This window comes from Dipodomys spectabilis, unplaced genomic scaffold (assembly GCF_019054845.1).
Source record: "Dipodomys spectabilis isolate Male_0828 unplaced genomic scaffold, ASM1905484v1 ptg000147l, whole genome shotgun sequence".
NCBI lineage: Eukaryota > Metazoa > Chordata > Mammalia > Rodentia > Heteromyidae > Dipodomys > Dipodomys spectabilis.
In genome coordinates, this window is record NW_024870824.1 from 8,941,095 (window position 1) to 8,965,409 (window position 24,315).

The following is a 24,315-nucleotide window of genomic DNA, read 5'->3' on the forward strand; positions in this document are numbered from 1 at the left end:
TTGCTGTGCCTTCACTCTTCCCTCCCCCCAATGGCTGCTCTCCAATGTTGATTTTATGGACCCAAATTCACCTGCTGCCCTCTGGTGCCTGAGCTCAAAGTCCTGAGCCTGCAATGATGGAGGGTTACTGGCTGAGAGTAGGTAAGAAGACTTATTCACACTTATGCCACTCAAATCAGGGCAAGTTGCTTTCACCCTGTGCTTATACAGTGTAGAGCTGTATAGTTCTAGATGACTTTACACATATCCCTTTCCACAGCTCCTGGTAGGGTGCTCTGCAAGTCTTTACCTCAGGGACTTCCCTTTTCTGTTCCTTGGTTGCTGTTCTACTGCCAAGATTGAGAACATGGGTTTTGGTGTTGTACTAGCCCAGGCTCAATTCCTGCCTTGATCCTGGGAAAGACACTCAACTTTTTCAAGCCTGGTATCTTTGTGAGATGGAGGATAATATCTCTTCAGGTTTGTGGGAAAATCAAATTAGGTCCTATTGTAAAGCCTGGTGCCTGATTCATATAAATTCTCTAGTATAGTCCTGCTGTTCTTAGTTCTAATTTTCCAGATTATTTGATAACAGTGGAGTGAGGTCAAGAGCACATGTACCTGTCACTGCACCAGCTGCCTCACCTCTGAGTCTCAGCAGGACTGTTGCCAGGATTAGCCGCAGTCCTTTTCCCCTTCTCGCCTGAGATGAATGCAAACAGGAGAATGAACTGCAGCTTTTCCTTTATTAGTAGCTCAGAGCGCATTACCTTGGTACCCCAGGCTCTAGCCCTCGGCCTCCAGTCTCCATCAAGGCTGCCTTCCCTGCTTGTGACACTTGGTGGCATCTGTTCAGCCTTAGGACAGACTTTGTCCCGCCACGTGTTTTTCCAGCAAACACCTCAGCCACCAACTGTCCCAGTCTTTAAAAAAAAACTTACAGATAGAACCTCTTTCTAGGGGCTGCTTGGGTCAGCCTCCTCAGTGGGTGCAGCATCAGTCACCCTAAATTTCTGGGGCCTCCTCTGGTTGACCAGTTTTACTAACCAGAGCTCATTTCTTCCCATCCTTAGGGTCTGTGGCCCCCTAACATCAACCAGGCCACCTGGTTGTTGGGTCCAAAAGCCTCCAAGGTGTGTTCACAGGTTTCAGCCATGTGCTCTCAGTCAGTTTTCCCACCGGGACCCTCCACGCCTGCAGCCCCGCTGGTGGCCAGGCCTAGACTGAGGGTCCTCCCGCACACGGAGAGTCTCCGCAGGGCCTCGGAGGCCGCCTCCATGGGCACACCCGAGCGCTGCTCCAGAAGCATCTCCAACAGCGAGCTCATCTCTGAGAGGAAGGTGCTGGCCAGCCTCGTGCCCGCTGGGCTCAGCTCTGGCCCGGCCTTGCCAAACGTCTGGAAGGTTCTTGGCTCCTCCAAGGCCTCGGCATCCGGGGAGCACACATTATCTCGGTAGTTGGTGGTGAGAGGCAAGGACAGCCTTGCCATCCAGGCCGGGTCAGGGGCACTCAGCCTGTCCAGGGCCAGACCTGCAGGGGGAGGAGGGGACATGGTGAGGGGCAAGAGGCTGAGGGGGGGAAGGCGCTGGGAAGGGCTAGGGCAGTGGACAAAGGAGGGAAGGGAAATGGCAGGGGCAGACAGGGTGGCCAGAGGGGGATGGGAAGGAAGAGGCCCTGACAGGGAAGCTCTAGACAGGAAGGCTGTGTGCTGAAGCATGTGGGGAGGAGGAGGAAGAGAACCTAGAGTTAGAAGTCAGCCTGTGTCTAAAGAATGTCCCTGCGGCCGGGCGCTGGTGGCTCACGCCTGTAATCCTAGCTACTCAGGAGGCTGAGATCTGAGGATCACGGTTCAAAGCCAGCCCGGGCAGGAGAGACTGTGAGACTCCTATCTCCAATAAACCACCAGAAAACTGGAAGTGGCGCTGTAGCTCAAGTGGTAGAGCGCTCGCCTTGAGCTGAAGAGCTGAGGGACAGCGCCCAGGCCCAGAGTTCAAGCCCCACGACCGACAAAAAAAAAAAAAAAAAAGAATGTCCCTGCAGTTGGCATGTTTCAGGTCCAAGTGTCTTCTATTCTGTGCAGCCAGGATTTCACCCCTCAGGGAGGCTTCCCTAAGGGCACCACCAGCTGAAGGGGCCAGGGTGGCAGAGAATTTCTATTCTTAGGCCAGGCTGAGTTCCAGTTCTCTTCATATTATCCTAACAGTGACCTCTTATTTTAACTTTTATAGTTTAATTGATTAATTTCTTTGTTGTGTGTGTGTGTGTGTATGTGCATGTGCGCACATGCACACACAAGCACAAATGTACACACAAGCGCACACTAGCTCTGGAGTTTGAACTCAGGGCTTGGATACTGTCCCTTAGCTTTTTGGCTCAAGGCAGACTCTCTACTACTTAAGCTCCTTCCCACTTTTTGCTGGCTAGTTGGAGATAAGAGTCTCACAGTTTTTTCTGCACAGACTGGCTTTTGAACCTGGATCCTCAGATCTCAACCTCCTGAGTAGCTAGGATTACAGACATGAGCCACCAGCATCCAGTGTAATAGTAGTCTCTTATTAGGTACATACATGCCAAGCAATTTACATTAACTATCTCACCTAACTTTATACAGACTTTGAGACCAACAGCCTCATCTCCAAGTTAAAGATAAGGAAATGGAACCTAAAAGAAGTCATAGTTGCTAGGCAACTTGAACCCAGATTTGCCCATAGGTCTGATGCCTATAAAGTTCCTAGGACTGTGTCACCCTACTCACTCTCTGAAGAGCTGGCTCTTCCTGCCCCAGCACACTTAAGTGCCCACCTCTGGAATTCTCAAGCTAGCCAATGTCTGCATGGTTACAACCTGGCTCCAGCCTCAACTCTCTTCACACCTTTGCTCCTCTAGCTCTAGGAACCCCTGCCTAGCTAGAGCCAGAAAGGAAAGGAGCAGAGGAGGCAGTGACAACAAAACCTAGTGGCTAGGAATTAAAAAGAAATTTCCTAGATTCCCAGTGCTACCATCAAAACTTCTTTTCCCATTTCTTCTTCAGAAAAATCTTGTCTCAAAAAACTAGGTCCAGCCCTGCTGGCAAAGGCCAAGCCAGAGGAAAATTTTTTATTTCTAATTTTATTTGTCGGTCATGGGGCTTGAACTCTGGCCCTGGGCACTGACCTAAGTGCTTCAGCTCAAGGCAGCAATCTACCACTTGAGCCACAGCACCACTTCCAGTTTTCTGGTGGTTAATTGGAGATAAGAATCTCACAGAGCCAGGCCCCGCCTGTGGCTCAGGCCTATAATCCTAGCTACTTAGGAGGCTGAGATCTGAGGATCACGGTTCAAAAGCCAGCCTGGGTAGGAAATTTTATTGAAGACTCTTATCTCCAATAAACCACTAGAAAACCGAAGTGGCACTGTAGCTCAAGTGGTAGAGTGCTAGCCTTGAGCTGAAGAGCTGAGGGACAGCGTTCAGGCCCAGAGTTCAAGCCTCAGGACCAACAAAAAAAAAAAGAGTCTCACAGACTTTCCTGCATGGGCTGGTTTTGAACCATGATCCTCAGAGCTCAGCCTCCTGAGTAGCTAGGATTACAGGCATGAACCACCAGTACCTGACCAGAGGTAATTTTTTTTAAAAAAAGGTGTAAGTCTCCTGGTTAAGAAACAAGAGTGTCTTAAAAATAAGGGAATATATTAACTTTAATAGTATGTAATGTTTTCTTCAGGTGAGGGCCTTTAAAATCTGTTCAAGAATAAAAGACTGGAAGCGAAAAGTGTTAACCAAAATTACTCCTGGGCAAAGATGACTTATTCTCTTTTTATTTATTTATGGTTTTTCTACATTAACCAAATGCTATTTGGGCAAATTGAAACACTTATGCCAAAGTACAGCTAATATTTTTTTTTATATTGATGAATCATCTCCTGATACTTGTCTTCGTTTCTGGGCTGTACAAGCTGTAAGACAGGATTAGGCCACTGCCCTACTGGATCCTGGGTCTGGCCTCATTCCTGGGACTTAGTTTCTATGGAGTGATTAATGAACATAAGTATTGAACCTTGACATTTGGGAACTGTAAATGTTAGATCCTTGAGGCAGTAAGATCCAGAACTCTTGGTGGTATAGAATAAGACTTTTCCTCAAGGGTCAGCTTTACAACTGAAAAAGAAATCACTGGGATGTATGAAAATGCCTGAGAAGCGAGGGTGAATCTGCTCTGCACTACCACCAGATCCAGCTACAGTAGTCATTGGTCCCACATGGGTTTAACTTGCCCACATTGTCTCTTAGAAGCAGTGTGACCTTGAGAAAATGGCTGAACCTCAGTGAGTCTCCTTTTCCTAAGTGAAAATTCAATGAGCTTACACAATCACAAAAATATTGTCAGCACCATATCCTCAAGTGTTGGGCACAGCAGCCCCTGGGACAGTCCAGCCCTTCAAGTAGCAAAGGCTTTCCTAGACCTTCTAACTTCCTCCCCCCACCCCCCCATCATGTCCCCCGTGCACTCTGTGGCATTGGGGCACTAAACCCACAAGTTCCAGCCAAGGATGGCCAATGGAGACTGAATCCAAAGCTGACTCCATTGTCTCCACCAACCCTTTGTGCATATTGAGTCCTTAAAATATGGCTGGCATGACTGAGGAATTGAATAGTTCATTTAATTTTAATTCATTTACATTTAAATGGCCACATGTGGCCAGTGGCTACCATATTGAATAGCACAACTCTAAAATTTACAGCTATGATGTCTGTGTTAATAACTATCAGTTGCATAACCTTGGGCAAATTATTAAAACACCCTTGACCCTCAGTGGTTCTTTTCTTTTTTTTCTTTTGTGAAATGGGGATAATGAATAGCCTACTCTCTTAAAGTTCTTAGAACAAGGACTTAGAACAAGGACTAGCACATAAAAAGTGTTCAGTAAGTATTATCATGTTAGTTATGTTTTTTGGAGTTTTTTTTTAATCAAGGAAAGAAAGGGCAGTCCTTGAGATGCCTTTGTCATATTTGCAGCCAGATGGAGCACATGAGAAATAGATTGATTACAGAAACAGAGGACCACAGTTAGGGATAGTCAGACACAGGGTATGTTACCAAAAGGAGGTTGAACATTGTCCTTTATGTGTGTAAGGCGTATGTGGGAAGGTGAGGGGGGATGTTCCTGTAGTTATCAGAATCTTGAATTAAAGTTTACATTATGTATTTATTGGGAAAATGGATTGTTTCTTTACCAAAACCATTTTTTTATTCAATTAAAAGGGTTAGCACATTAAAAAGTTGACTAAATTCTCATGGTGAAAGGGTATTTGAACACACTGAAAAATACTGCTGTTTACTAATTGAGACTAATCCAGTTTTAGGGCTGGAAGGGGTGGCTTAAGTGGTAGAGTGCCTACCTTGTTGCCTACACAAGGTCCTTCAAACCCTAGCATCACCAAAACAAAACCCACTACCACCTCTACCACCACCGACACTAACCCAAGTTTGGGTTTTCCTTCAATCACCAATGAACTGGATGACTCTGCACAGGCTGCTTTTCCTCTCTGACCCTCATCTGTAAGTTGGAACTAACAGTATGCATCGCAGAGGACTGTTTATAGGCTTACCTGAAATAATGTGTATAATAATACCTAGCATATTCCAAGAACTCAATAATTGCTCACTATTCTTATGATGTTTAAAATTAATAAAGGAGAAACCTGGTCTTTGAACAAAGGGATACTCTCTGCAGCTCAGTGGGAGGTAAAATGTCAATGATGTTCCTCCCTAGAAATAAAATAACTATCTCCCTAATTAATGCTAATTTTGTTAAATATGGGGAAAAACAAATTGATAAGAAATTTCCTTTTACTCTTTAAAGAGCAAAGAAAAGAAAAAACCAGAAGTTGTTTCCTTGCAATAGGCTGGAGCATAACTGAAGCCTGGACACACAGGGAACCATGAGGATAGAAGTAGCATTGGGGTGGCCCTGGGGAGTCCCTACCTGTGTGTGGGTCCAGCAGGCTGGACAGCTCTTCTTCTAGCAATCGCTTCACAGAGAGGTCTTCTTCAGGGTCTAAGGGCCCTTCCTCCGGGTCTGATTCGGCCTGGATGACAGACTTGGCACCTGAGCCATCAGTGTCGAGGACTGTACTCCTGCAGAAGAGACAACCAGTTCACTTGTCAGGAATTTCCACAGGGCTTTGTCCATTTCACACCAGCATTCATTCATCTGTGTAGGGAACTTGTTACAGAGCTTGGCCTTTTAACTCAGAGCAGCCTGGGTTCTGTGTTCAAAGCCTTCCTGCTTATGCTCTTTCCTTATTTGTGAAATGGGAATAACAAAGGATGCTCATGACATGAGATGTTGTTGGTAGAGCTTAGCATAAGTGCCTGGAACCTTCCTTCCTTGATGATATGGCTCACCATTGGCCCTCCCTTGTTTTACAAGATACAGAGGTATTTAATAAACCTACAAAACCAATGCACTAGCCAGGCCGGGATATTTGTCTTTCTCATTTCTTATCCTCCTGCCAAGTGCTCAGAATATGACTTTTCTGAGGTACTTACTTGAGCCATACCTCCAGATCTTGTGTGTGTGTGTGTGTGTCCTGGGGCTTGAACTCTGGGCTTGGGCACTATCCCTAACCTTTTGCTCCAGGCTAGCACTCTACCACTTGAGCCACACCTCCACTTTTGGCTTTTTGGAGTGGTTAATTGGAGATAAGAGTCTCACAGACTTTCTAGCCTGGCTTCAAATTGTGATCCTCAGATCTCAGCCTCCTGAGTGGCCAGGATGATAGATGTGAGCCACGTGGCTTCCAGTTCTGGCTTGTTGGTTAATTAGAGCTAAGAATCTCAAGAATTTGTCTATTGGGGCTGGCTTTGAACCAAAATTTTTTGAGTAGCTAAGATTATAGGCTCAAACCATCAGCACCCAGCTCCCTGAGAGTCTTTAAGGCTTAGAAGTCCTTTCTCCTACAGGTTTCTCTCTCTGGCTATTTAGAGATCAGTAGGCTGGTGGTAAGTTGGAGGGAGATAAAGATAATGATCAGTGTTTACTGATCAGTGGAAGAATCAGGCCCAGAGCTGTGCAAGATACTCTTTTTCTCTCAATGGGACCTTTTCATGCCTTTAAAGGGTTCTCTGCCTCTCTTCCCCATTTTACAAAGGAGAAAAACTCGACAAAGATTTGCAGATTGCCCAAGATTCCTATGGATTAAGTAATAAGAATTCAACCCTCAGGGGAATGTGTGTGCTATTAGCACTCAGAAACATACACCAAAATGAAGGCCTCAGAAGCTAGCTTTCTGCCTATTCTCTAGCTTTTAACCTATCATACATACCCTTATCTCTCTCTGTCTCTGTCTCTCTCAAGCACACCCACACCCACTCACCCACCCATCCTCCCCCCCCCACACCATCGTCCTTCTAGACAAGTTGTAGAAACTAGAATCCCTCTTTCCCAAAGAAGGTTCATAGAAATCAGAATTCCTTTTCTCCAAAGCCAGCCATAAAACCTGAACATATTTAATTTCTTTCACTTTTTTTTAAAAGTACTTTTTAAGGTACTTTTGGGATCTTGGGCAAGGCTGGTACTCAATCACTTAAGCCATAACCCCAACCCTGTTTTTTGCTGGCTATTTCAGAGATAGAACTTTGCTGCCCAGGCTGACCTCAAAGCACACTCTTCCAGATTTTAGCATCCTGAGTAGTGAGGATTACAGGTTATGAGCCACCAGCACTTAGCTCAAAAAACACTACTGATAATTTGTTTTCCCTTTTTTTTTTTTTTGATGATACTGGAGTTTGAACTCAGGTCCTTCTGCTTACTAAGCAGGGTCTGGAGTTTGAACTCAGATCCTTCCTTCATGCTTACTAAGCAGGTACTCTCACTACTTAGCCATACTTCCACCTCCCTTTCTAGTAAGGGTTGGTCATAAGGAAATTTTCTGACCTAACCTGATTTTAGGTCATAAGATCTCCATTCCAAAAGAGGTCTTGCCCCATATCTGGAAGAAAGGAATGCTGCATAGAAAGGTCAAGAAGAATCTGAACAGGACTTGCTAAGTGAGTTTTTCCCCCAAAGTATTTCTGTTAGTTCAGACCTCTTTGTGTGCCATCTTATCCACATTGAACCTAAACATAAAAACAAGTAGTTTCCTCTGGTCTTTGGGTCTTCTATCTGAAAGTTTCTGTGTCACATAAAGCTATGATCAATTAAGTTTGTTATTACTGGGCACTGGTGGCTCACTTCTATAATTCTAGCTACTCAGGAGGCTGAGATCTGAGGATCATGGTTTGAAGCCAACCCAGGCAGGAAAGTCCATGAGACTCTTATCTCCAATTAACCACCAGAAAGCCAGAAACGATGCCATGACTCAAAGTGGTAGAGCACTAACTTGAACCAAAAAACAAAGTTCAGGGACAGCACCCAGGCTCTGAGTTCAAGCCACATGGCCAACAACAACAAAAAGTTTGTTATGACTTCGTTCCTGTTTATTTCAGCAAAAGCAAATATGGTACCTTGAGAGAGAACTGTTGAGCTTCCCTATAGAACACGCCCTGTTCTATACCACCTCTCACCAACCTTACAAAAGAGAAGCTGCAAGTTGTCAGGGCCAGAACACCAATCTAGGACAGTCAGGAGCTCTGAGAGCTAGTCCCAGCTGGGTGACCTTGAGCAAAGTCATGGTATGAAGAAAGGACAGAACAATGCACATATACCTCCTGCATACCAGGCTCTTAGAAAATGTTGGCTCATTAAATCCTTAACGCAATGATGGCAACATTGCAATGGCAGTGTTATGACTTCCATTTTAATTCAGAATCTGAGTTCCTGAGAGAACATCTGAGTTGTTCATTGTTGTTCATAGCTGGTTGGAGCCTCATTTTCTCCATGTGTACCCAGAATTTGATTAGATGCCCTTTTGAGGGCTCATGTGTAGCAGGGAATAGAGTTAAGTGTCCTCTTGAAGTCTCCTCAATTCTAGAACCACCCAAAATGCCACCCTGACAGATCTGTGTCCTTATATATTATGTTTATGGGTCAAGAGAAAGAAAGGTGAAAGGTACAGATTGAAAGGCGATTTACAGCACCTCTGTAATCAGGGGACAGATAGAGCTCTGGGATGAAGTCATTTCCTTAGTCATTCTGGGTCCTGTAAATACCATAAATATAGCCACCCCCGGACAGAGCCTCCCTCTCAGGGTGGGGGATGGATGCTGTCTGCTGCACTCACTGGGGACCAGTGTCTAGGGTGTGCTCACTCATCCTCTCCTCCCCTCACTGAGGGGACAGCCTGTAGGGCCCTGGAGAAGACCGTGGGGGTGTGTGTGGGGGGGGAATCCTTGCTGCTTACCTGACGCCGGCTGGCTTGGCCAAGTACTTATTTCCCCGGTGGTTTGGTTTGGGCTGGAATTGGCCCTGGTGCAGCAAGGACAGCAGCTGGGAGATTTGCTACAAGACAGGAAAAATCTGTTGACTCCACACAATTCCGGCCCAGCACACTTCCTTGCCGGATGTTTCTCTCAATGCCGGTGCTTTCTTTTTATAGTCTTTCCTTTGCCTTCAGATGTTTGTGTGTGATCCACTGGGGGATGGTCCCTTGTGATGGAGACAGGGACCTGGTTGAGGGGAGGCGGCTTCCCTGTTTTGTCACCCCTGTCCCCAAGTGTCTGAGGAAGAGCATGAAAACCCATGAGCCCATCCCCTCAAGTTCATCCCCTCCAGCCCCAAGTGATCTGCTCCTGGTCTTGTAGGGCAGGGTGAAAAAGGAATTTCCTGATCCTACAGTCATTATTATTTTGATAAGGATTGCCTTCTCCTTTTAGCAATATTCAGACAGTCTGGCCAATTTGGGTGGGCTAGATATAAGACTGCATTGTAGAGAAGGTGATGATGTCACTTGTTCATTCATTCACCCTTGCTTTCAGCCAGCAAGCTTATAACAAATTGCTTGCTTGTGCTGGGTATGGCACTTGCTGTGGGACTAGGAGTGAGAAGGAGAACTTTCTCAGCTCATGGATTATCAGGAAGGCTGGAAAGAGTGGTTTGATAGAAAGACTACATCTGAGTGTTCCTCAAACTCTTCCTATTGACCCCATCCTCAGAGAGGTGCTGGCATCCGAGGATGGAGTCAATAGGAAGTAAGGTCTCCAACCCAGCTCAAGCAGGAAGATATTGAAAAATCTCTTTATTTACTTAATTTTATTTTTTTGTTTGTGCCAGAACTGGAGCTTGAATGCAGGGCCTGGACACTATCCCTTAGCTTTTTTTGCTCAAGGCACATTTCTGTTTATAGCTGTGTGTGTGTGTGTGTGTGTGTGTGTGTGTGTGTGTGTGTGTGTGTGTGTGTGTGTGTGTGTTGTGCCTATCCTGGAGCTTGAATTCAAGGCCTAGGCACTGTCCTTGAACTTTTGTGCTCAAGGCTAGTGCTCTAGCACTTGAGCCACAGCTCCACTTCCAGCCTTTCTTTCTTTCTTTTTTTTAAAGAGATTTTTCTGCCAGGATGGCTTTGAACCACAATCCTCAGGTCTTACCCTCCTGAGTATCTAGGATTACAGGTATGAGCCACTGGCACTCAGCTCTATTTTCTTTTAAGATAGGATTTTGCTATATTGCCCATGCTGGCCTCAGATTCTTGGACTCAGGCAATCCTACTTCAGCTTCCAAGTAGCTGTAACTACAGACAGGTAACACTTCACCCAGCTTTCATATATTTTAATACATTAAAAAAAATTCCCACTACCTGCCAGGCACCTCTACTGAGACCCAGTGGCTCCAAAGTTCAGCCAGAGAGGGAAGGTCTGGGCAAATTTTTCAGGCAGAGGCACTGAAAAATTGGGAAGATGGCAGAGTTTCAGAAAGCATGGAGAAGAGGGAAAAGGAGCAGGTGAGAGGTCAGAATCAGACCTATGGGGCCTTGAAGGAAAAGCAGCCATCTTGGGAAGCTGAATTCTAGTTTATGATCATTTCTACTTGGTTGGACAACATCAGGCAGGCTTTAGAGCTATTCAGACCTTGGTTCTGTAATTGCTCTTCTCTAAAGTGAGGCTAATCTTCTTCATAGCTTTGTCACATTCATGAAATGCTTTGGAAAGATTTTAAGTCCTCTGCAAATGCAAGGAAACTGGCTTGTTACTCCTAGGAAGGCTGCTTCCAGTTTCTGAGAGGCTCAGAGGTGCCATTTTCACAGGAAAGCTAGAAGAGGAGGTAGCCAGGACTGGGTGGGGTTTCCCTGTGACTCCTTTAGGTGGGTCAGGGCCTCATGACCTGCATTAAGGCAGATCCCACTACTCAGCCCAGACTCATATGGCATCTGCTGCCCTTTGTCCAAGTGATACTCAGCCCACACATCCTGTTCTCTAGACCCTGTGCTATGTGTCGTCATGCAGGGCCACTTCACAGAGAGAGCCAAGACTCTGGAGTCAGACTCAGATTCACATTCTAAATCTGCTCCTGTCCTTTTCCCCATTTTTGTGGACCTGAAGAATTACTTAAGCAGTCTAAGTCTTAGTTCCCTCAATAGTAAAAAAGGGAATAATGGTCTGAGGATATAGCTCAATGTTTGCTTAGTATATGGGTGGTCCTGGGTTCATCCTCTAGTTTTACAAAATAATAGTAATGATGATAACAATAATAATACCCAGAACATGATATGAAGTTTAAATGAGCTGATGTATATAAATCACTTAGTAAAAGAATTCATGCGAAATAATAAGGGTCTAGCGTTATATCATGTCACTCAATTATTAGAGTAACCCAAAGGAAGAGATATCATCGTACTCATTTTTTTTTAACCAGTCGTGGGACGTGAACTCAGGGTCTGTGCTCTGTCCCTGAGCTGCTTTTGCTCAAGGCTAATATTCTACCACTTAAGCTTCTTCTGGCTTTTTTTTTTTTGCTTATGTGGTACCGAGGAATGGAATCCAGGGCTTTATGCATGCTAGGCAAGCACTCTACCACTAAGCCACATTCCCAGCCCCCATCACACTCATTTTGCAGGGGTGGAATCTGAGTCTCAACAAGGCTACTCAACAATTAGGGCTGGAACTTGAACTCAGATCTGACTCCACAGGGGTTTTGTGCAGCTGGGAAGATACAAGCATTGGATATTTTATTCTCGTATCCTAAAGCTGATTCCAAAGGGCACCTTTCCTTCCATCCTTCTAGTAATGCCATCCATATTTCCTGCTGTCCTGTCCACAAGCAGCCAGCAGTGTTTGGTAAGAAATGTTTACCCAAAAGGCATTTGATGAATGAATGGATGGCTGAATGAATGGATATTTGGTTCTGGGCAGCCCCCAGGTTTACAGGGAGCCCTGGGGCAGGAGAACATCTGGGCCATCTCCGGGTGGCTTCCTGTGAAGCAGGAGGGAGAAGCTGTCTCCTTGCTCCACAGGAAAACCGAACTGATGATCTAGCCAAACAGAAATGTGCCTCGAGTGGGTAAATGGACACAGCAAAATCACTTGCAGTTCAGAGAAGCAGATAGAGATGTAAAGTCAGGCATCATCCCTAAGATGCCCCATTGCTGTCTAGCCAATCCTGAATCAATAGTTTGTCATCATTCATCATCCCATTGAATCTTCACCCCGCCTCCCCAGGGAAGTAGATGCAGGGTGAGTTTCTTATTGTAACCTCACTTTGTAGATGAAAATACAGTTAGGCTCAGTTGTTAAAAGACCTGCTTAAGGTCTCCTGGCTCCTAATGGCTGTCTTGACATTTGAACTCCGTTCTGCCTAACTGTCCTTTTCTAAGGTTGTTTCTGCTATCCCATCCTATAGTCCTAGCCAATAATCTTTGGGGTCTCAGGCATGTTAAATAGGGCCCCTGAACTTGGGGACAGTGATGCCAAGGCTGGCGTGTTTTACAGGGAGGTTGCCTAGCTGAGATGAGAGCAGGTGGAGTGAAGGGACAGAGAAGTACTTTACAGGAAGGATAGTTAGACCAGCACTGTGTGCCACACACTCTTCTACATGATTTAGTACAATGACTCATTTTATCTTTTTTTCTTTAGACAGGATCTTGCTAGCCTTGAACTTGCCTTATTTTATCTTAAGCAAATTTGGGAGGTAGACACCTTCAACAGAGAAGCAGAATGACTTTCCTGTGGGTCACTGATAAGTATGAACAGATCGAACACTCAAGACAACCCTATGGGTCAGATATTCTTACTATTGCTTCAATTTTACCTTTAAGGTAAACTAAGGCTCAGAGACAGTAAGTTACTAGCCCAGGGTCACACAACTCACATCTACTGACCCTAGTGCTGTCCCTGAAGCCTTTGTTACTCCAGGAAGTTGAGCCTAAGAATGAGTGTAAGGAATGTGGGGAACACAATGGGGAGGTGCTGATGCTATTAGTGGCAGCCTAGAGGTGGGCTAGAGCTGAGATACCTGAACAGGTGGAGAATCCACAGTGAGCTCCTCCACAGGATTTCGCTCCGCAAAGGCAGCCACAGACAGTCGGACCAGGCTTCTCAGGATCTGGTGGGGGCCCGATTCCTTCACAGGGGACACTTTGCCATTGAGATTCCGTTGCCTCCTCAGGGTTGCAGAAGATGCTGGTGGGCTCAGTGAGGCCTCCTCGAAGCTCTGGTCTCCAGCCTGCCTTCCTATGGGGCTGCCAGGAACCTTCAGGGGTCGTGTACGGGGCTGGCCTGGGGCAGGTGGGGACTCAGGAAGGTTCAAGTTCTCCCGGGAGGCATTCCTCTGCCTGGGATGATTGAAAAGGAGGTTGACAGTATCCTGCAACACCTCTTGGCTCTCTGCCTGTACTCCCTGGTTGCCCTGGTTACGCAGGGTCCTGTACAGGGTAGGTGTGAGATGGAAGGGGGCCTGCAGGCAGTGGTCCCAGCCTGCTTCCACCATTGCTTCTTTGCCTGCGTCTTTGTGGGACTGCCCAACTTCATCAAGCTCACTCACCTGCTCCCTGAGCACAGGAACCAGATGGATATCTGCCTTCTGAATGTGTTTCTGGGGCCTCTTGGGCTGGTGGCGGTAAGTAGACTCCGCTTCCCGACAGTTGTAGGCCCTATTGTCTTTCTTCTCCGTCCGGCAGATAAACATGAACAGAGCTAAGGGCAAACCAAAGATGGCAAGCAGTACAGCCAGGCAAATCATGGTCAGCACCGATGTGCTCAGGATCCTAGGCTCATTGGCAGAGTCTCTCAGGTGGTCTACACTGGTGATGAACACGACTCTCAACAAGGCTCGAGTCTGCAAGGGGGGGCTGCCCTGGTCCTCCACGACAATCTCCAGCTCCCTCTCACTCCCAATGAGGCTGCTGGCATTGGTGACGTTGATGAACAGCTGTCCCAGGTCAGGGCTGAGGACAAAGAGGTGGCCTTCATTCCCACGTTGAATGTGGTACAGGAGCTTTCCATTTGTTCCCGAGTCTGCGTCTCTTGCAACAACAGTCACCAAAAGGAATGGCCGAGAGCTGTGTGTGGCCAGTGACAGCGTTCCGGTCTCTGCTGGACCCACACCATTAGGAATCTCAATGGGCACCAGGAGGTGACCCGTGGAGGCATTCACAAGCACAGAGAGGGTGGCTTTTCCATGGCTGAGCACAGGCTGAATCACTTCTGGGGCATTATCATTGGCATCCAAGAGGCTGACCCACACAGAAATGCTGGATGCAAGCTGGGGTTGCCCCTCGTCCTCTGCTATGACCCAGAACTCAAAGTTGGCCATTTCTTCATAGTCCAGTGACCTCTGCACAGTGACCTCTCCTGTTTCAGAATCAATAGCTATGAAGTGAGACACTGGAGAGTCCTGGATGCGATATGAAACTTTTCCATTAATGCCCAAGTCTGCATCATGAGCCTGGATGGTGATGAGGTGAAGAGAAGGTGGATTGTTTTCCTGAGTGGAGACCTCATACCGGCTCTTTTCAAACACAGGTGCATTGTCGTTGACATCACTGATCTGAATGCTGAGCTGTTTCTTGGCTGATAGGGATTGGACTCCTTGGTCTTGGGCTAGCAGAGTGAGGGTATATTCAGGCCACTGCTCTCTGTCTAGCGTGGCATTGGTTAGCAACATGTAGATGTTGCCATTAGTCCTTTTCAGCCTAAAGTGGCCCAAATCCTGACTCAGCCAACAATAGACCAGACCATTGTTTCCTGAGTCTAAGTCATCCACTGAAACAAGAGCAATGAAACTGTCCTTGGGAAGAGCTTCTGACACCAGTGATGGCTGGGAGGCCCACGTGACGTGGATGCTTGGGGTGTTGTCATTGACATCCAGTACTTTGATGAGGACTTTGCAATGGGCGGGGATGGGATTGGGACCCAGGTCCCTCGCCTGGACATCCACTTCATAGGCAGGGTTCTTCTCATAGTCTAGAGGTTGGCGCAGAATGACCTGGCCAGTCTTGGTATCTACACTGAAGGTATGTAGCACCTCTGGGGGCACGTGCTTGCTGAAGAAGAACTCTACTTCCCCATTGGGGCCTTGGTCAGGGTCTGTGGCTGTCAAGTTTATGAGGAGGGTGCCAGGGGCAGCGTCTTCTTGGATTTCTAGTGCCAGTGAGCTCTCAGCAAATACAGGACTGTTGTCATTGGAATCCAGGACATTAACCTTGACCAAGCTGGTACCTGACTTGGGAGGGCTTCCATTATCATAGGCAGTCAATACCAGGTCAAAAAATGAGTGGACCTCCCTGTCCAGCTCCTTCACCACCACCAGTTCTGCATGCTTTGTCTCATCAGGCCCCACAATGACATCAAGGGCAAAGTGATCACTGGGAGACAGTGTATAGGAGTGGAGGCTATTTGGGCCAGTGTCTGGGTCAAGAGCTCTGTCTAGGGGGATCCGCGTGTGCAGAGAAGCACTCTCAGAGATTTCCAGCTCTTGTTTGCTTTTGGGAAACTGTGGCTGGTGGTCATTGATATCCAGCACGTGGATTTCAACATGGATGAGAGCCAGATCCCCCGTGGCAAGCACATCAAAGGAAACCAAGCAAGGATCTCGCTGTTGGCATAGCTGCTCCCGATCCAGCCGCCTCCCTGTGCTGAGCAAGCCATCCTCAGCATCCACCTGAATGGGGAGCACTTTAGGCAGCTGCAAGACCTGGAAGGCAGCCCCAGTCTGCCCACGCCTCTCATCCCAGCCCAGCTCCTGGGACAGCCTCCCTATCACTGTGCCAGATGGCACTTCCTCCATCACTTGATATTTCACCGTGACAGTGCTCACCTCTTGACTATCCCCTGAAAGGAATAAGTACCCACCTGACCCCAAGAGCCCCAGCAGAAGTTGCAGAAGTAACATCGTGCTTACCACCAGAGTGGGTGAGTTTCAGGAACCAATCGAGTGCTTCCAAAGCTGAATAAGTCCTCCAATGTTTCCTGGATGGCTTGATTAGCCCTGTTCTCTTGTCCCCCGACGTGCTGGCACAACCTTGTCCCATAGTTAGAAGATACTGAAAGAAGCAGAATTCCCAGGCAAGGCCATGTTGGTTAGAAGTGATCTGAGAGGTCTTGAGTACCGATGAATTACAATTGCCAGAAGAGCTTTCCCGCCCAGCAGCACCAGCTGCAATGACAAGACTAGCCCTGGCCCAAGAGAGACTTGACCTAGTAAAGCAGGATGTGGGGATCTGACTTCTAAACAGTTAAGGCTGGGGAAACAGAGAAGCAGCTTTTTCCTATGGAAACCCCACCTACAGGAAAAGGGAGGGCTGTGAATTTCAATGCCAATTAGGGAAAGAGCATTTCCTGTGAGGCCTAGGGGCTTGCTACTCAGGGGGACAAGGCTCTAGGGACAGGCCGGAAGGGAAGGTGCTGTCCACAGAGCAAAGCAGCCAAGAGAGAAGCCCTGGAGGGGAGGGAGCCTTTGGGAGCTGAGAACTTGAACCTCTGCCTTCCCACACCTGGGCTGATGTCCCTCTAAGCAAGTCAGGTTCCTAGTCTCTCTCCCCTTCCCTGTCTCCCACCCCCCTCTCTTCCTGCCCCCCCCCAATATTCCCATTCTTCTTCCTTTTAGTTCTGACTTTTTTTTTTAATGCTATTTGCCTCTTAGTCTTCGCTCTACTTTGGTCATATCTGTTTGTCTCACTGGGAAGCAGCTGTAATGAAAGCAATCAAAGTTAAACTACCTGGCTTCAAATCCTTACTGGGTAACTTACTAGCTAGTCATCTGGGACCAGTCACTCAATCTGCCTCCGTTACCTCCTCAGTGAGAGCTAGGATCAGCCCTCTCTGCAGGAAATGGAGAGGATGAAATAAAATGATGCTGAATCATAAGCATTTAACCCCAGTGTTGGGGAGTGTTCTGTATGCGGCTGTCTTGGCTTTTACATTAGCATATGGGCCACCTTGACCCAGGAGGGTGCAGTAGCCTTTGCCAACTTCAAGGACTGTGTGGCTCCCCTGCCCCTCCCCTTCTGGCTCCATCCTTGGGGTCCATTGTTCTCTGCATCTGGTCTAGCCTGAGTCCCTATCTGGGGAATCCCCAGCCTCTGCTCCTCAGTCTAGGAGACTGTGCATTTCCTTCTCCTACATCTTCCTCTCCCTTTCATCTGTCTTTCCCTCCCTTCCTGCAATTCTTGTCTCTCCCCACTTCTGTTTGTGGAATCCTGCAAACAACAGCTCTCCCTTGCTGCCCCTCCACCCTGCCCCTATTTTCAGGTGTGTTCTTCCTCCCATCCACCTCCTCACATAGGTGAACTCCAAGAAGGAGGCAAGTAGCAGTTTGCTGAGGCGGCCTTTGAATTGGTTCTGTTACCTTTTCTTTTCATTTCTTTTCTCTTGTTCTCTTTCCTTCTCTCCTCTCTCTCTCTCTCTTGCTCTCTCTCTCTCTCTCTCTCTCTCTCTCTCTCTCCCCCCCCCTCTCTCTCTTCCTCTTCCATTCTTGGGGTTTGAACTCCAGTTTTTTTGCTTGGGGCTGGTGCTCTACCACTGGAACCACAGTTCCACTTGTGGTTTTTTCTGGTCATTTGGAAATAGAGTCTTACAGACTTTCTTGCTCAGGCTGGCTTTGAACCAAAATCCCCAAATCTTACCTTCCTGAGTAGCTAGGATTATAGGTGTGAGCCATCAGTACCAGCAGCCTTGTGGTTTTTCACCAGAAGCCTTGCTGTTTTTCATTTTCCTCTTAAACATATTGCCCTTAATAGTTTTCCAGTCTTTTACTCCACCCCAAGGGGATTCTAGAGATTGTCAAGCACTTGAAGTGATAGGAATTAAGGTCAGCTTCTCCTGTCTGAGTATTTGTAGCTGAGTCCTTGGGACCAGAGGTGCCCCATTTGGACACAAGTAAGGCTAGTCAGGGCTAGTTGGGATGGAAGCCCACTGCTATAGGACTAAGATGGCCAAGGCACAGCCATGTAAATTCCTCTGTTAGCGAAATGAGTCCCTTCCTCTAGCTTAGTCCTCTCCTTCCCTTCTCCACAGCTTAGCTTGCCCCCTTTCTAGGCAACACCAGGCCCATGTAGAAAAGGCAGTAAATAATCAACTTTTAGCCCTCTTTACCTTGGGATGGCATTTCTCTGGGACAGCTATCACCATATAAAGCAACAAGAGCCCCTTAGAGTGACCTTCTGGTCTGGACAGCTGCAGGACCCTTATCTACTACTTGGATGGCAGCCATAAATCCTAGTCTGCCATAATGAAGCCCCTGGCCCACACCAGGTTCTCCACCTCCTAGCCCCTTCTAGTGCCTCCTAAATCTCCTAGGTTATATAGGTCACCCCAGACAATAGCTGGTGCTTCTTCTCATGCCTCCCTTGTGAGGAGTCTTGTCGACCCCCCTCTCCTGGCAATAAACCTTTCTTTGTTCTATGTACCTGGATGTCTGCGTGGTTCTCTGGCCAAGTCTATTAATCTTACTTTTGCTAACATCCTGCCTTCCCACTGTCTCCTTAGATTCCATAGCCATCTCATTTAATGAGTAAGCCATAGCAAGAGAGCTGAATGTATGGGGCCATTTTCTATGGCACAGCTTGGGGGACACCAGATCCTGAAACTCTGAGAGATTACACAGATGTCTTACCTCTCAGAACCTCAGTGTTCCTCTCTGAGAACATGCTGCCACTCGTATCATGAGGTTATGGTGATGACAAATGAGATGATGTGTATTAAGGTTTCAGTGCAGGACCTGAAGACACTGCTCAGCCCAGGGGGATAAGGTTTTCCCTTTCAGTGACTTCCAGGTTTTATGTCTCAAATGTGATTGTGAAGATGGTGTGCATTTATTTGTCTGCACTTTTTCCTCTGATTCCTTGACCAGGAATGATGCTTACTTTACCTCAGATCAAAGTGGAAAAGCTGCTGCTGCACCCCAAAAGAGAGCCAAGGGATCACTCAGAGTTCAGGGACATAATAGGGACACCTTACCTTCTGATGACAGCCAACCCATGTAACAGCTCTGGAGAAGACTCCCATTTAAGAAGATCAAGGGTTAAGAGGAGTATGGAGGTGATCCAAGCTGAAAATGAAAAGAAAAACAGAAAACCAAAAAACAGGCCATTGAGAGGCAAAAATAAGTCAGATGTGCAAAATGGACCAGAATGAATGTAGACGTGAAGACTGAGCTTTCAAGATGTTCTCACATGTAAGATGTTCAAACCATGCTCAAAAAAAAAAATAAGAGAGAGAAAGAGAGAGAGAGAGAGAGAGAGAGAGAGAAAGAGAGGGAAGCCTTTCAATGGGCCACGAGAAGGAAGATAACCAATCGGTAAAGTCCCAATGACCCCATAAAAGCTTGTCCCCAGACTCATATTGATGCAGCAGCAGCAGCAGCACTATGCTCCTTTATTTATCTGCCTGCCATTTTCTTTAATATCATCCTAATGATTAGCCTTTGTTTCTTCTATTCTCTTGTCTTCATAAATTCTTTCACCAACCTGCTTCTCCAAAGGAAACCACAATAAACAACAACAACAAAATCCACCCAAATGACCCCATACTGGCTTTCATCAGTCCTGGTATGTTGCTTAGCAGGGAGCTTGTGATCTAAGGCAGGGTTGGGGAAATGAAAGGAATGAGCCTAGTGCTGTAGGCCTGAGGTGTTAGGGGAGCACCTCATGATGGTGCTTTCTGAATCACAATGGATAGGAGAGTTAGCCATAGGGAAGAGGCAAAGCAGGTGGAAGGAGCAGAGTGGTCAAAGGCTCTGAGGTAAGCAAGCTGGCTCCTTGCAATACTTCAGGAGGACCCATGTGGTAAAGTGGGAAGGAGGAAGATGGGACTGGGAACAAAGCAGGGGTCATCAGATGTGGAGGAATACCAGATAAGGATTTGATGCCTGCCCTGAGGAACTTTAGAAAGGCTCACAGCAGTGACATGCCAGGACTTGTCCTGCATGCTTTCCCATGTTCTCTTGTGTCACTGAAGAAGCTGAACAGGAAGAGTTGGGAAACTGGACCAAGAACAGGCAGAGTTGTTCTCTGGAAAGCCCTTTGGGCTTCATCCTGGTAAATGAACTGGAAGGGAGCAGAGAGAAGGGAGGGGAGTAGCTGAGAGTCCTGCAAAGGAGCTTGGGTGCAGAAAACACTAGTGGTGGGAATGTTTCCAGAATGCCATCTGGTGGCCAAAGGCAGAGAAAATGACACAGATGCACCAAGCAGGGGCTAGCTACCAGGACAGGAAAATTCATAAAACAGTGATGCACCAAAGAACACAAAGAAAGAAGTTATACTCACAGGACAAACAGTACCTTTTAGTTGAAAATCTAATGTGGACTAATGCCCCAGACGGGACAAATAGAGTTGATGATTTTACTTGTGACATTTATATTCTTGAAAAGACATTACATGTATATGTAATGAAGGTATATGTATAACTCGTTATGGGATATATAATGCATATAATAATTATGCATAATAAAATAATGTATGTGTGGGTACACACATGTGTGTTAAGACTGTGAATACAAACAAATGGGAACAGGTCATGAGACCATTTAACTTTGGATTGTGAATGTGGGTTTCATTTTTGAAACAAGGTCTCTGTTTTCCAGTCAATCCAGGAATCATCCCAGTCAATTTTAGATCTTCCTTCCTTAGCCTTCAAACACTGGGATTACAAGTATGTCCCACCGAGCCTAACTTTTCATGTGTAGAATTTTTGAGTTGTTGTGTTTGTTTCATTCATATGGGGGCATGAAGCTAAGCCACTCTTTCAAGACTTCAAAACTAGCAAACAAGGCACTAGTCTTAGTCATTTTCTCTCTCCCCTTTGGGCTATAGTTGTCAGCTGACCATTAGCAAACAAATGTCAAAGGTGAATGGGTTTGTCATTTTCCTCAGTTTTGAAAACAGGTTTGGAGGAGCAAATGCACCTCCTCCCTAAAGTGCAAGATATGTTAAAAAGAGGGTAGATTAGGATTGTTGCTTGAGCTTTGCTTACTTTCAAGCTTGAGGTGAATCTCTGGCCATAGAGGTGAGGTAAGGAGGGTGAGAGTTGAGAGAATCTCCTCAAAATACTTGGAATCAGGGTTGGGAGCACAGCTCAAGTAGTAGAGTACTTGCCCATCAAACTTGAGGACCTGAGAGTACTTGCCCATCAAACTTGAGGACCTGAGTTCAAGCCCCAGTGCTGTCAAAAACAAAACAAAATGCTTGGTGTGGTGTGTGTGTGTGTGTGTGTGTGTGTGTGTGTGTGTGTGTGTGTGTGTGTGTGTGTGTATGTGTGTGTGTGTGTGTGTGTGACAGTATTGGGGCTTGAACTTAGGATCTCACACTCTGGCTTGGCTTTTTCTACTCCCAGCTGGTGTCTACCAGTCAAGCCACACCTTCCGTTCTGACCTTTTTGCTAGCTAATTGGAGTTGAGTCTTTTCGACTATTCTGTCCAGACTAGTTTTGAATAGCGGTCCTCAAAACTCAGCCTCATGAGTAGCTAGGATTACAGATGTGAGCCATTGGTGTCAAGGCAAACTGTTTAAAATCTTGAGGAACCATTGGGACTAAGAACATCAGACTGCAACTCTGCCCCTTGGGAGATTCACAGGCCAGCTGGATGAAAGCTAATATATTACCAGTGTCTTGCTAGGATGGGTATACAACCCAAATCATGGGTCTTCTGGGCTGGGTCCTTCTGGATCTGCCCAGCAGCTGCCATAGCACCACCAAGGCTGAGAAGCAACATCCTCAAGGGCATTCCTTTTGGGAAGGTGTCCAGAACATTCACATTCACCCTCCTTCTTCAGCCTTACCTTGTTGAAGTTAGAGCCAGTCTGGCCAGGAATCTTCACAGGGTATTTAGCTCAATGTTCTGGGTCATCTGCTTCTGGTACAGCCATTGGTGAACTTAGTTGGGACAGGAGATGGCCACTTCTACAATGACACTGCTTTCTGGGTGTGGTGCAGAAAGAAGAATGCATTTTGTGAGAGACTTTCCATAAAAAATAGGACTTTTCAAGAAATGAAAAGGCTTTCTGTCTCGATTAATCACAATCATTCTCAAAAGGGACTATCAGCATCATTGGGAAAGTTTTGCAAATTACCAGGGGATAAGGTAATTTCATCATTTTTTCTTTCCCAGCCGACTAAAGACTATTCCTCAATTTCCAGCTCAATTTTCCTTCCTTCTGAAAGCCCTCATCTTTTAGACCATTTGGGGCAGGTTTGGAGAAGTTGGTTGGAGCTTTTGGCAGGAAAGAGCCGCCAAATTGATCTAGACAATAAAATTTTTTTTAAAAAGATGAAGGGTTGGAAGCATGGCTTAATGGTAGGTCACTTGCTTAACAAGTGTTAGGCCTGATTTCAAAACTCCAGTACTGACAAAAGAAAAAAAAAATAGATGAAAGGAGGGGAGTTGCTAAAAGTTGAAGAAATTATGAAGAGGGCTACTCTAGAGAAAACAGAGGCTGCAAAGAAAGGTGGCTAATGATGAACTGTTGAGGAAGCAGAGCTGTAGCTCATGTGGTATAGCACTAGCCTTGAGCAGTAAGCTCAGGAACAGCATCCATGCCCTGAGTTTAAGCCCTAGGACCAGCACCCCCACCAAGAATCCCCCAGAATGAATGAGTAAGTCATGAAGTATGTGGTATTATTTTAGGGCTGTGGTTTATAGCTCAAGTGGTAGAACACTTGTCTGGAAAACCTGAAGTTCTGCATTCAAAAAAATAGTTTGATGTTATCTTTAAAGGTTATTTTGGGCTTTGGTCATCATATCAGTCCCCAAAATGGACATCACCAGATCTGGATTATAAACACATCTCTTGCAACACCCTTGAGTACTCACCTAGTTCTCTTGCCATATTTGTGCATACTCCTCTATCTACTTTTTAGACTCATCTTTTGCTTTCCTTCCTTTTTTTCTGTCCAATAGTAAGTTTTGAACTCAGAACCTCATGCTCTTGCTTAGCTTTTTCTCCTCAAGGTTGGCACTCTATAACTTGAGTCACCCTCCATTTCCAGCATTTTACTAGCTCATTGCAGATTGGAATCTCACAGACTTTTCTTCCCAGTCTGGCTTTGAACAGGTATTCTCATATCTCAGCCTCCCGAATAGCTAGATTGCAAGGCATGAACCCTCCTTCCTTCTGACTCCTGGGTACAAGCATATCCCCTAGATAAATGTCCTCAACCTTGCCTTTCTGAAGCAAGAAGAGAATTAGGCTGATTTGATTTTATAGGAAGAAAAAAAGGGCAAAAAAAAAAAAAAGAAGAAACCCAAGTACATAGTTTAGAAGAAGGGAAAAATGTGTTATTGGCTCAAATATAGGCCTTTAGACTTAATACATAATAATACAGGGTGTCCAGTTAAGTTAGAATTCCTCATAAACAATAAATCTTCCTTGTGGTATTCCGAAATAACATATGCTCTCAACTCACTTCTTTTCCCACCCCCACCACCTCTGCCTAAACTTTGGTTTACACAGTGAAGTTGAAAATGTATCAGTAAACACCAAAATCAAACATATTGACTGGCCGCATCATCTGTGCATGAATATTCAGAAGCTGCCTCTGTTGATTGGCCTTGTTATATACTCAGCATTTCTGGGTCATTCCAGTATTGAATTGTTCTCACACTGAAAGAACCGCCCCAGAGGAAGCCTGCATCACACTCAGTCATTAAATCATTCCATCATCCAATCACTCATTTATTTGGTGGAATTCAGCATGTTCACTGTTTACAAGGTCAACATTTTCTGGCAAGGGAAGTAAGCTCAAGTTGACCCACATTTTTCCCTTCCTCTAAACCATGGGTTTGAGTTTCTTTTCTTTTTTGTTTTGTCTTTTTTTCTTCCTATAGAATCAAATCAGCCTAATTCTCTTCTTGCTTCAGAAAGGCTCTTGCAGGAAGGAAAATGAGTCTTCCCACCGTTACATAAATTCTCATGGGGCTTCCCTTCACAAGTTTATGACAGCCAGGAGTTGAGCCTCGAGCTCTGAGAGAAAAGCCGTGCACTGATTTATGATG

The 24,315-nt window shown here is 46.1% G+C and overlaps 1 protein-coding gene across 2 annotated transcripts; it reads right to left on the reverse strand.

The window, feature by feature from the left end:
- Positions 1 to 154: 154 nt before the first annotated feature.
- Pcdh12 (protocadherin 12) lies at positions 155 to 16,545 on the reverse strand. 2 transcript variants are annotated; one of them, XM_042691983.1, is made up of 4 exons: positions 13,342 to 16,545; positions 9,309 to 9,399; positions 5,944 to 6,099; positions 155 to 1,509 (listed from the first exon to the last, which is right to left on the reverse strand). In XM_042691983.1, the coding sequence occupies exons 1-4, from the start codon at positions 16,216 to 16,218 to the stop codon at positions 1,142 to 1,144; spliced, it is 3,492 nt and encodes a 1,163-aa protein (XP_042547917.1). In that variant the 5' UTR covers positions 16,219 to 16,545; the 3' UTR covers positions 155 to 1,141. The 2 variants fall into 2 exon arrangements, with proteins under 2 accessions (XP_042547917.1, XP_042547916.1); XM_042691982.1 differs by having other exon boundaries at positions 156 to 1,509; positions 5,944 to 6,095; positions 9,302 to 9,399.
- Between the last annotated feature and the right edge of the window lie 7,770 nt (positions 16,546 to 24,315).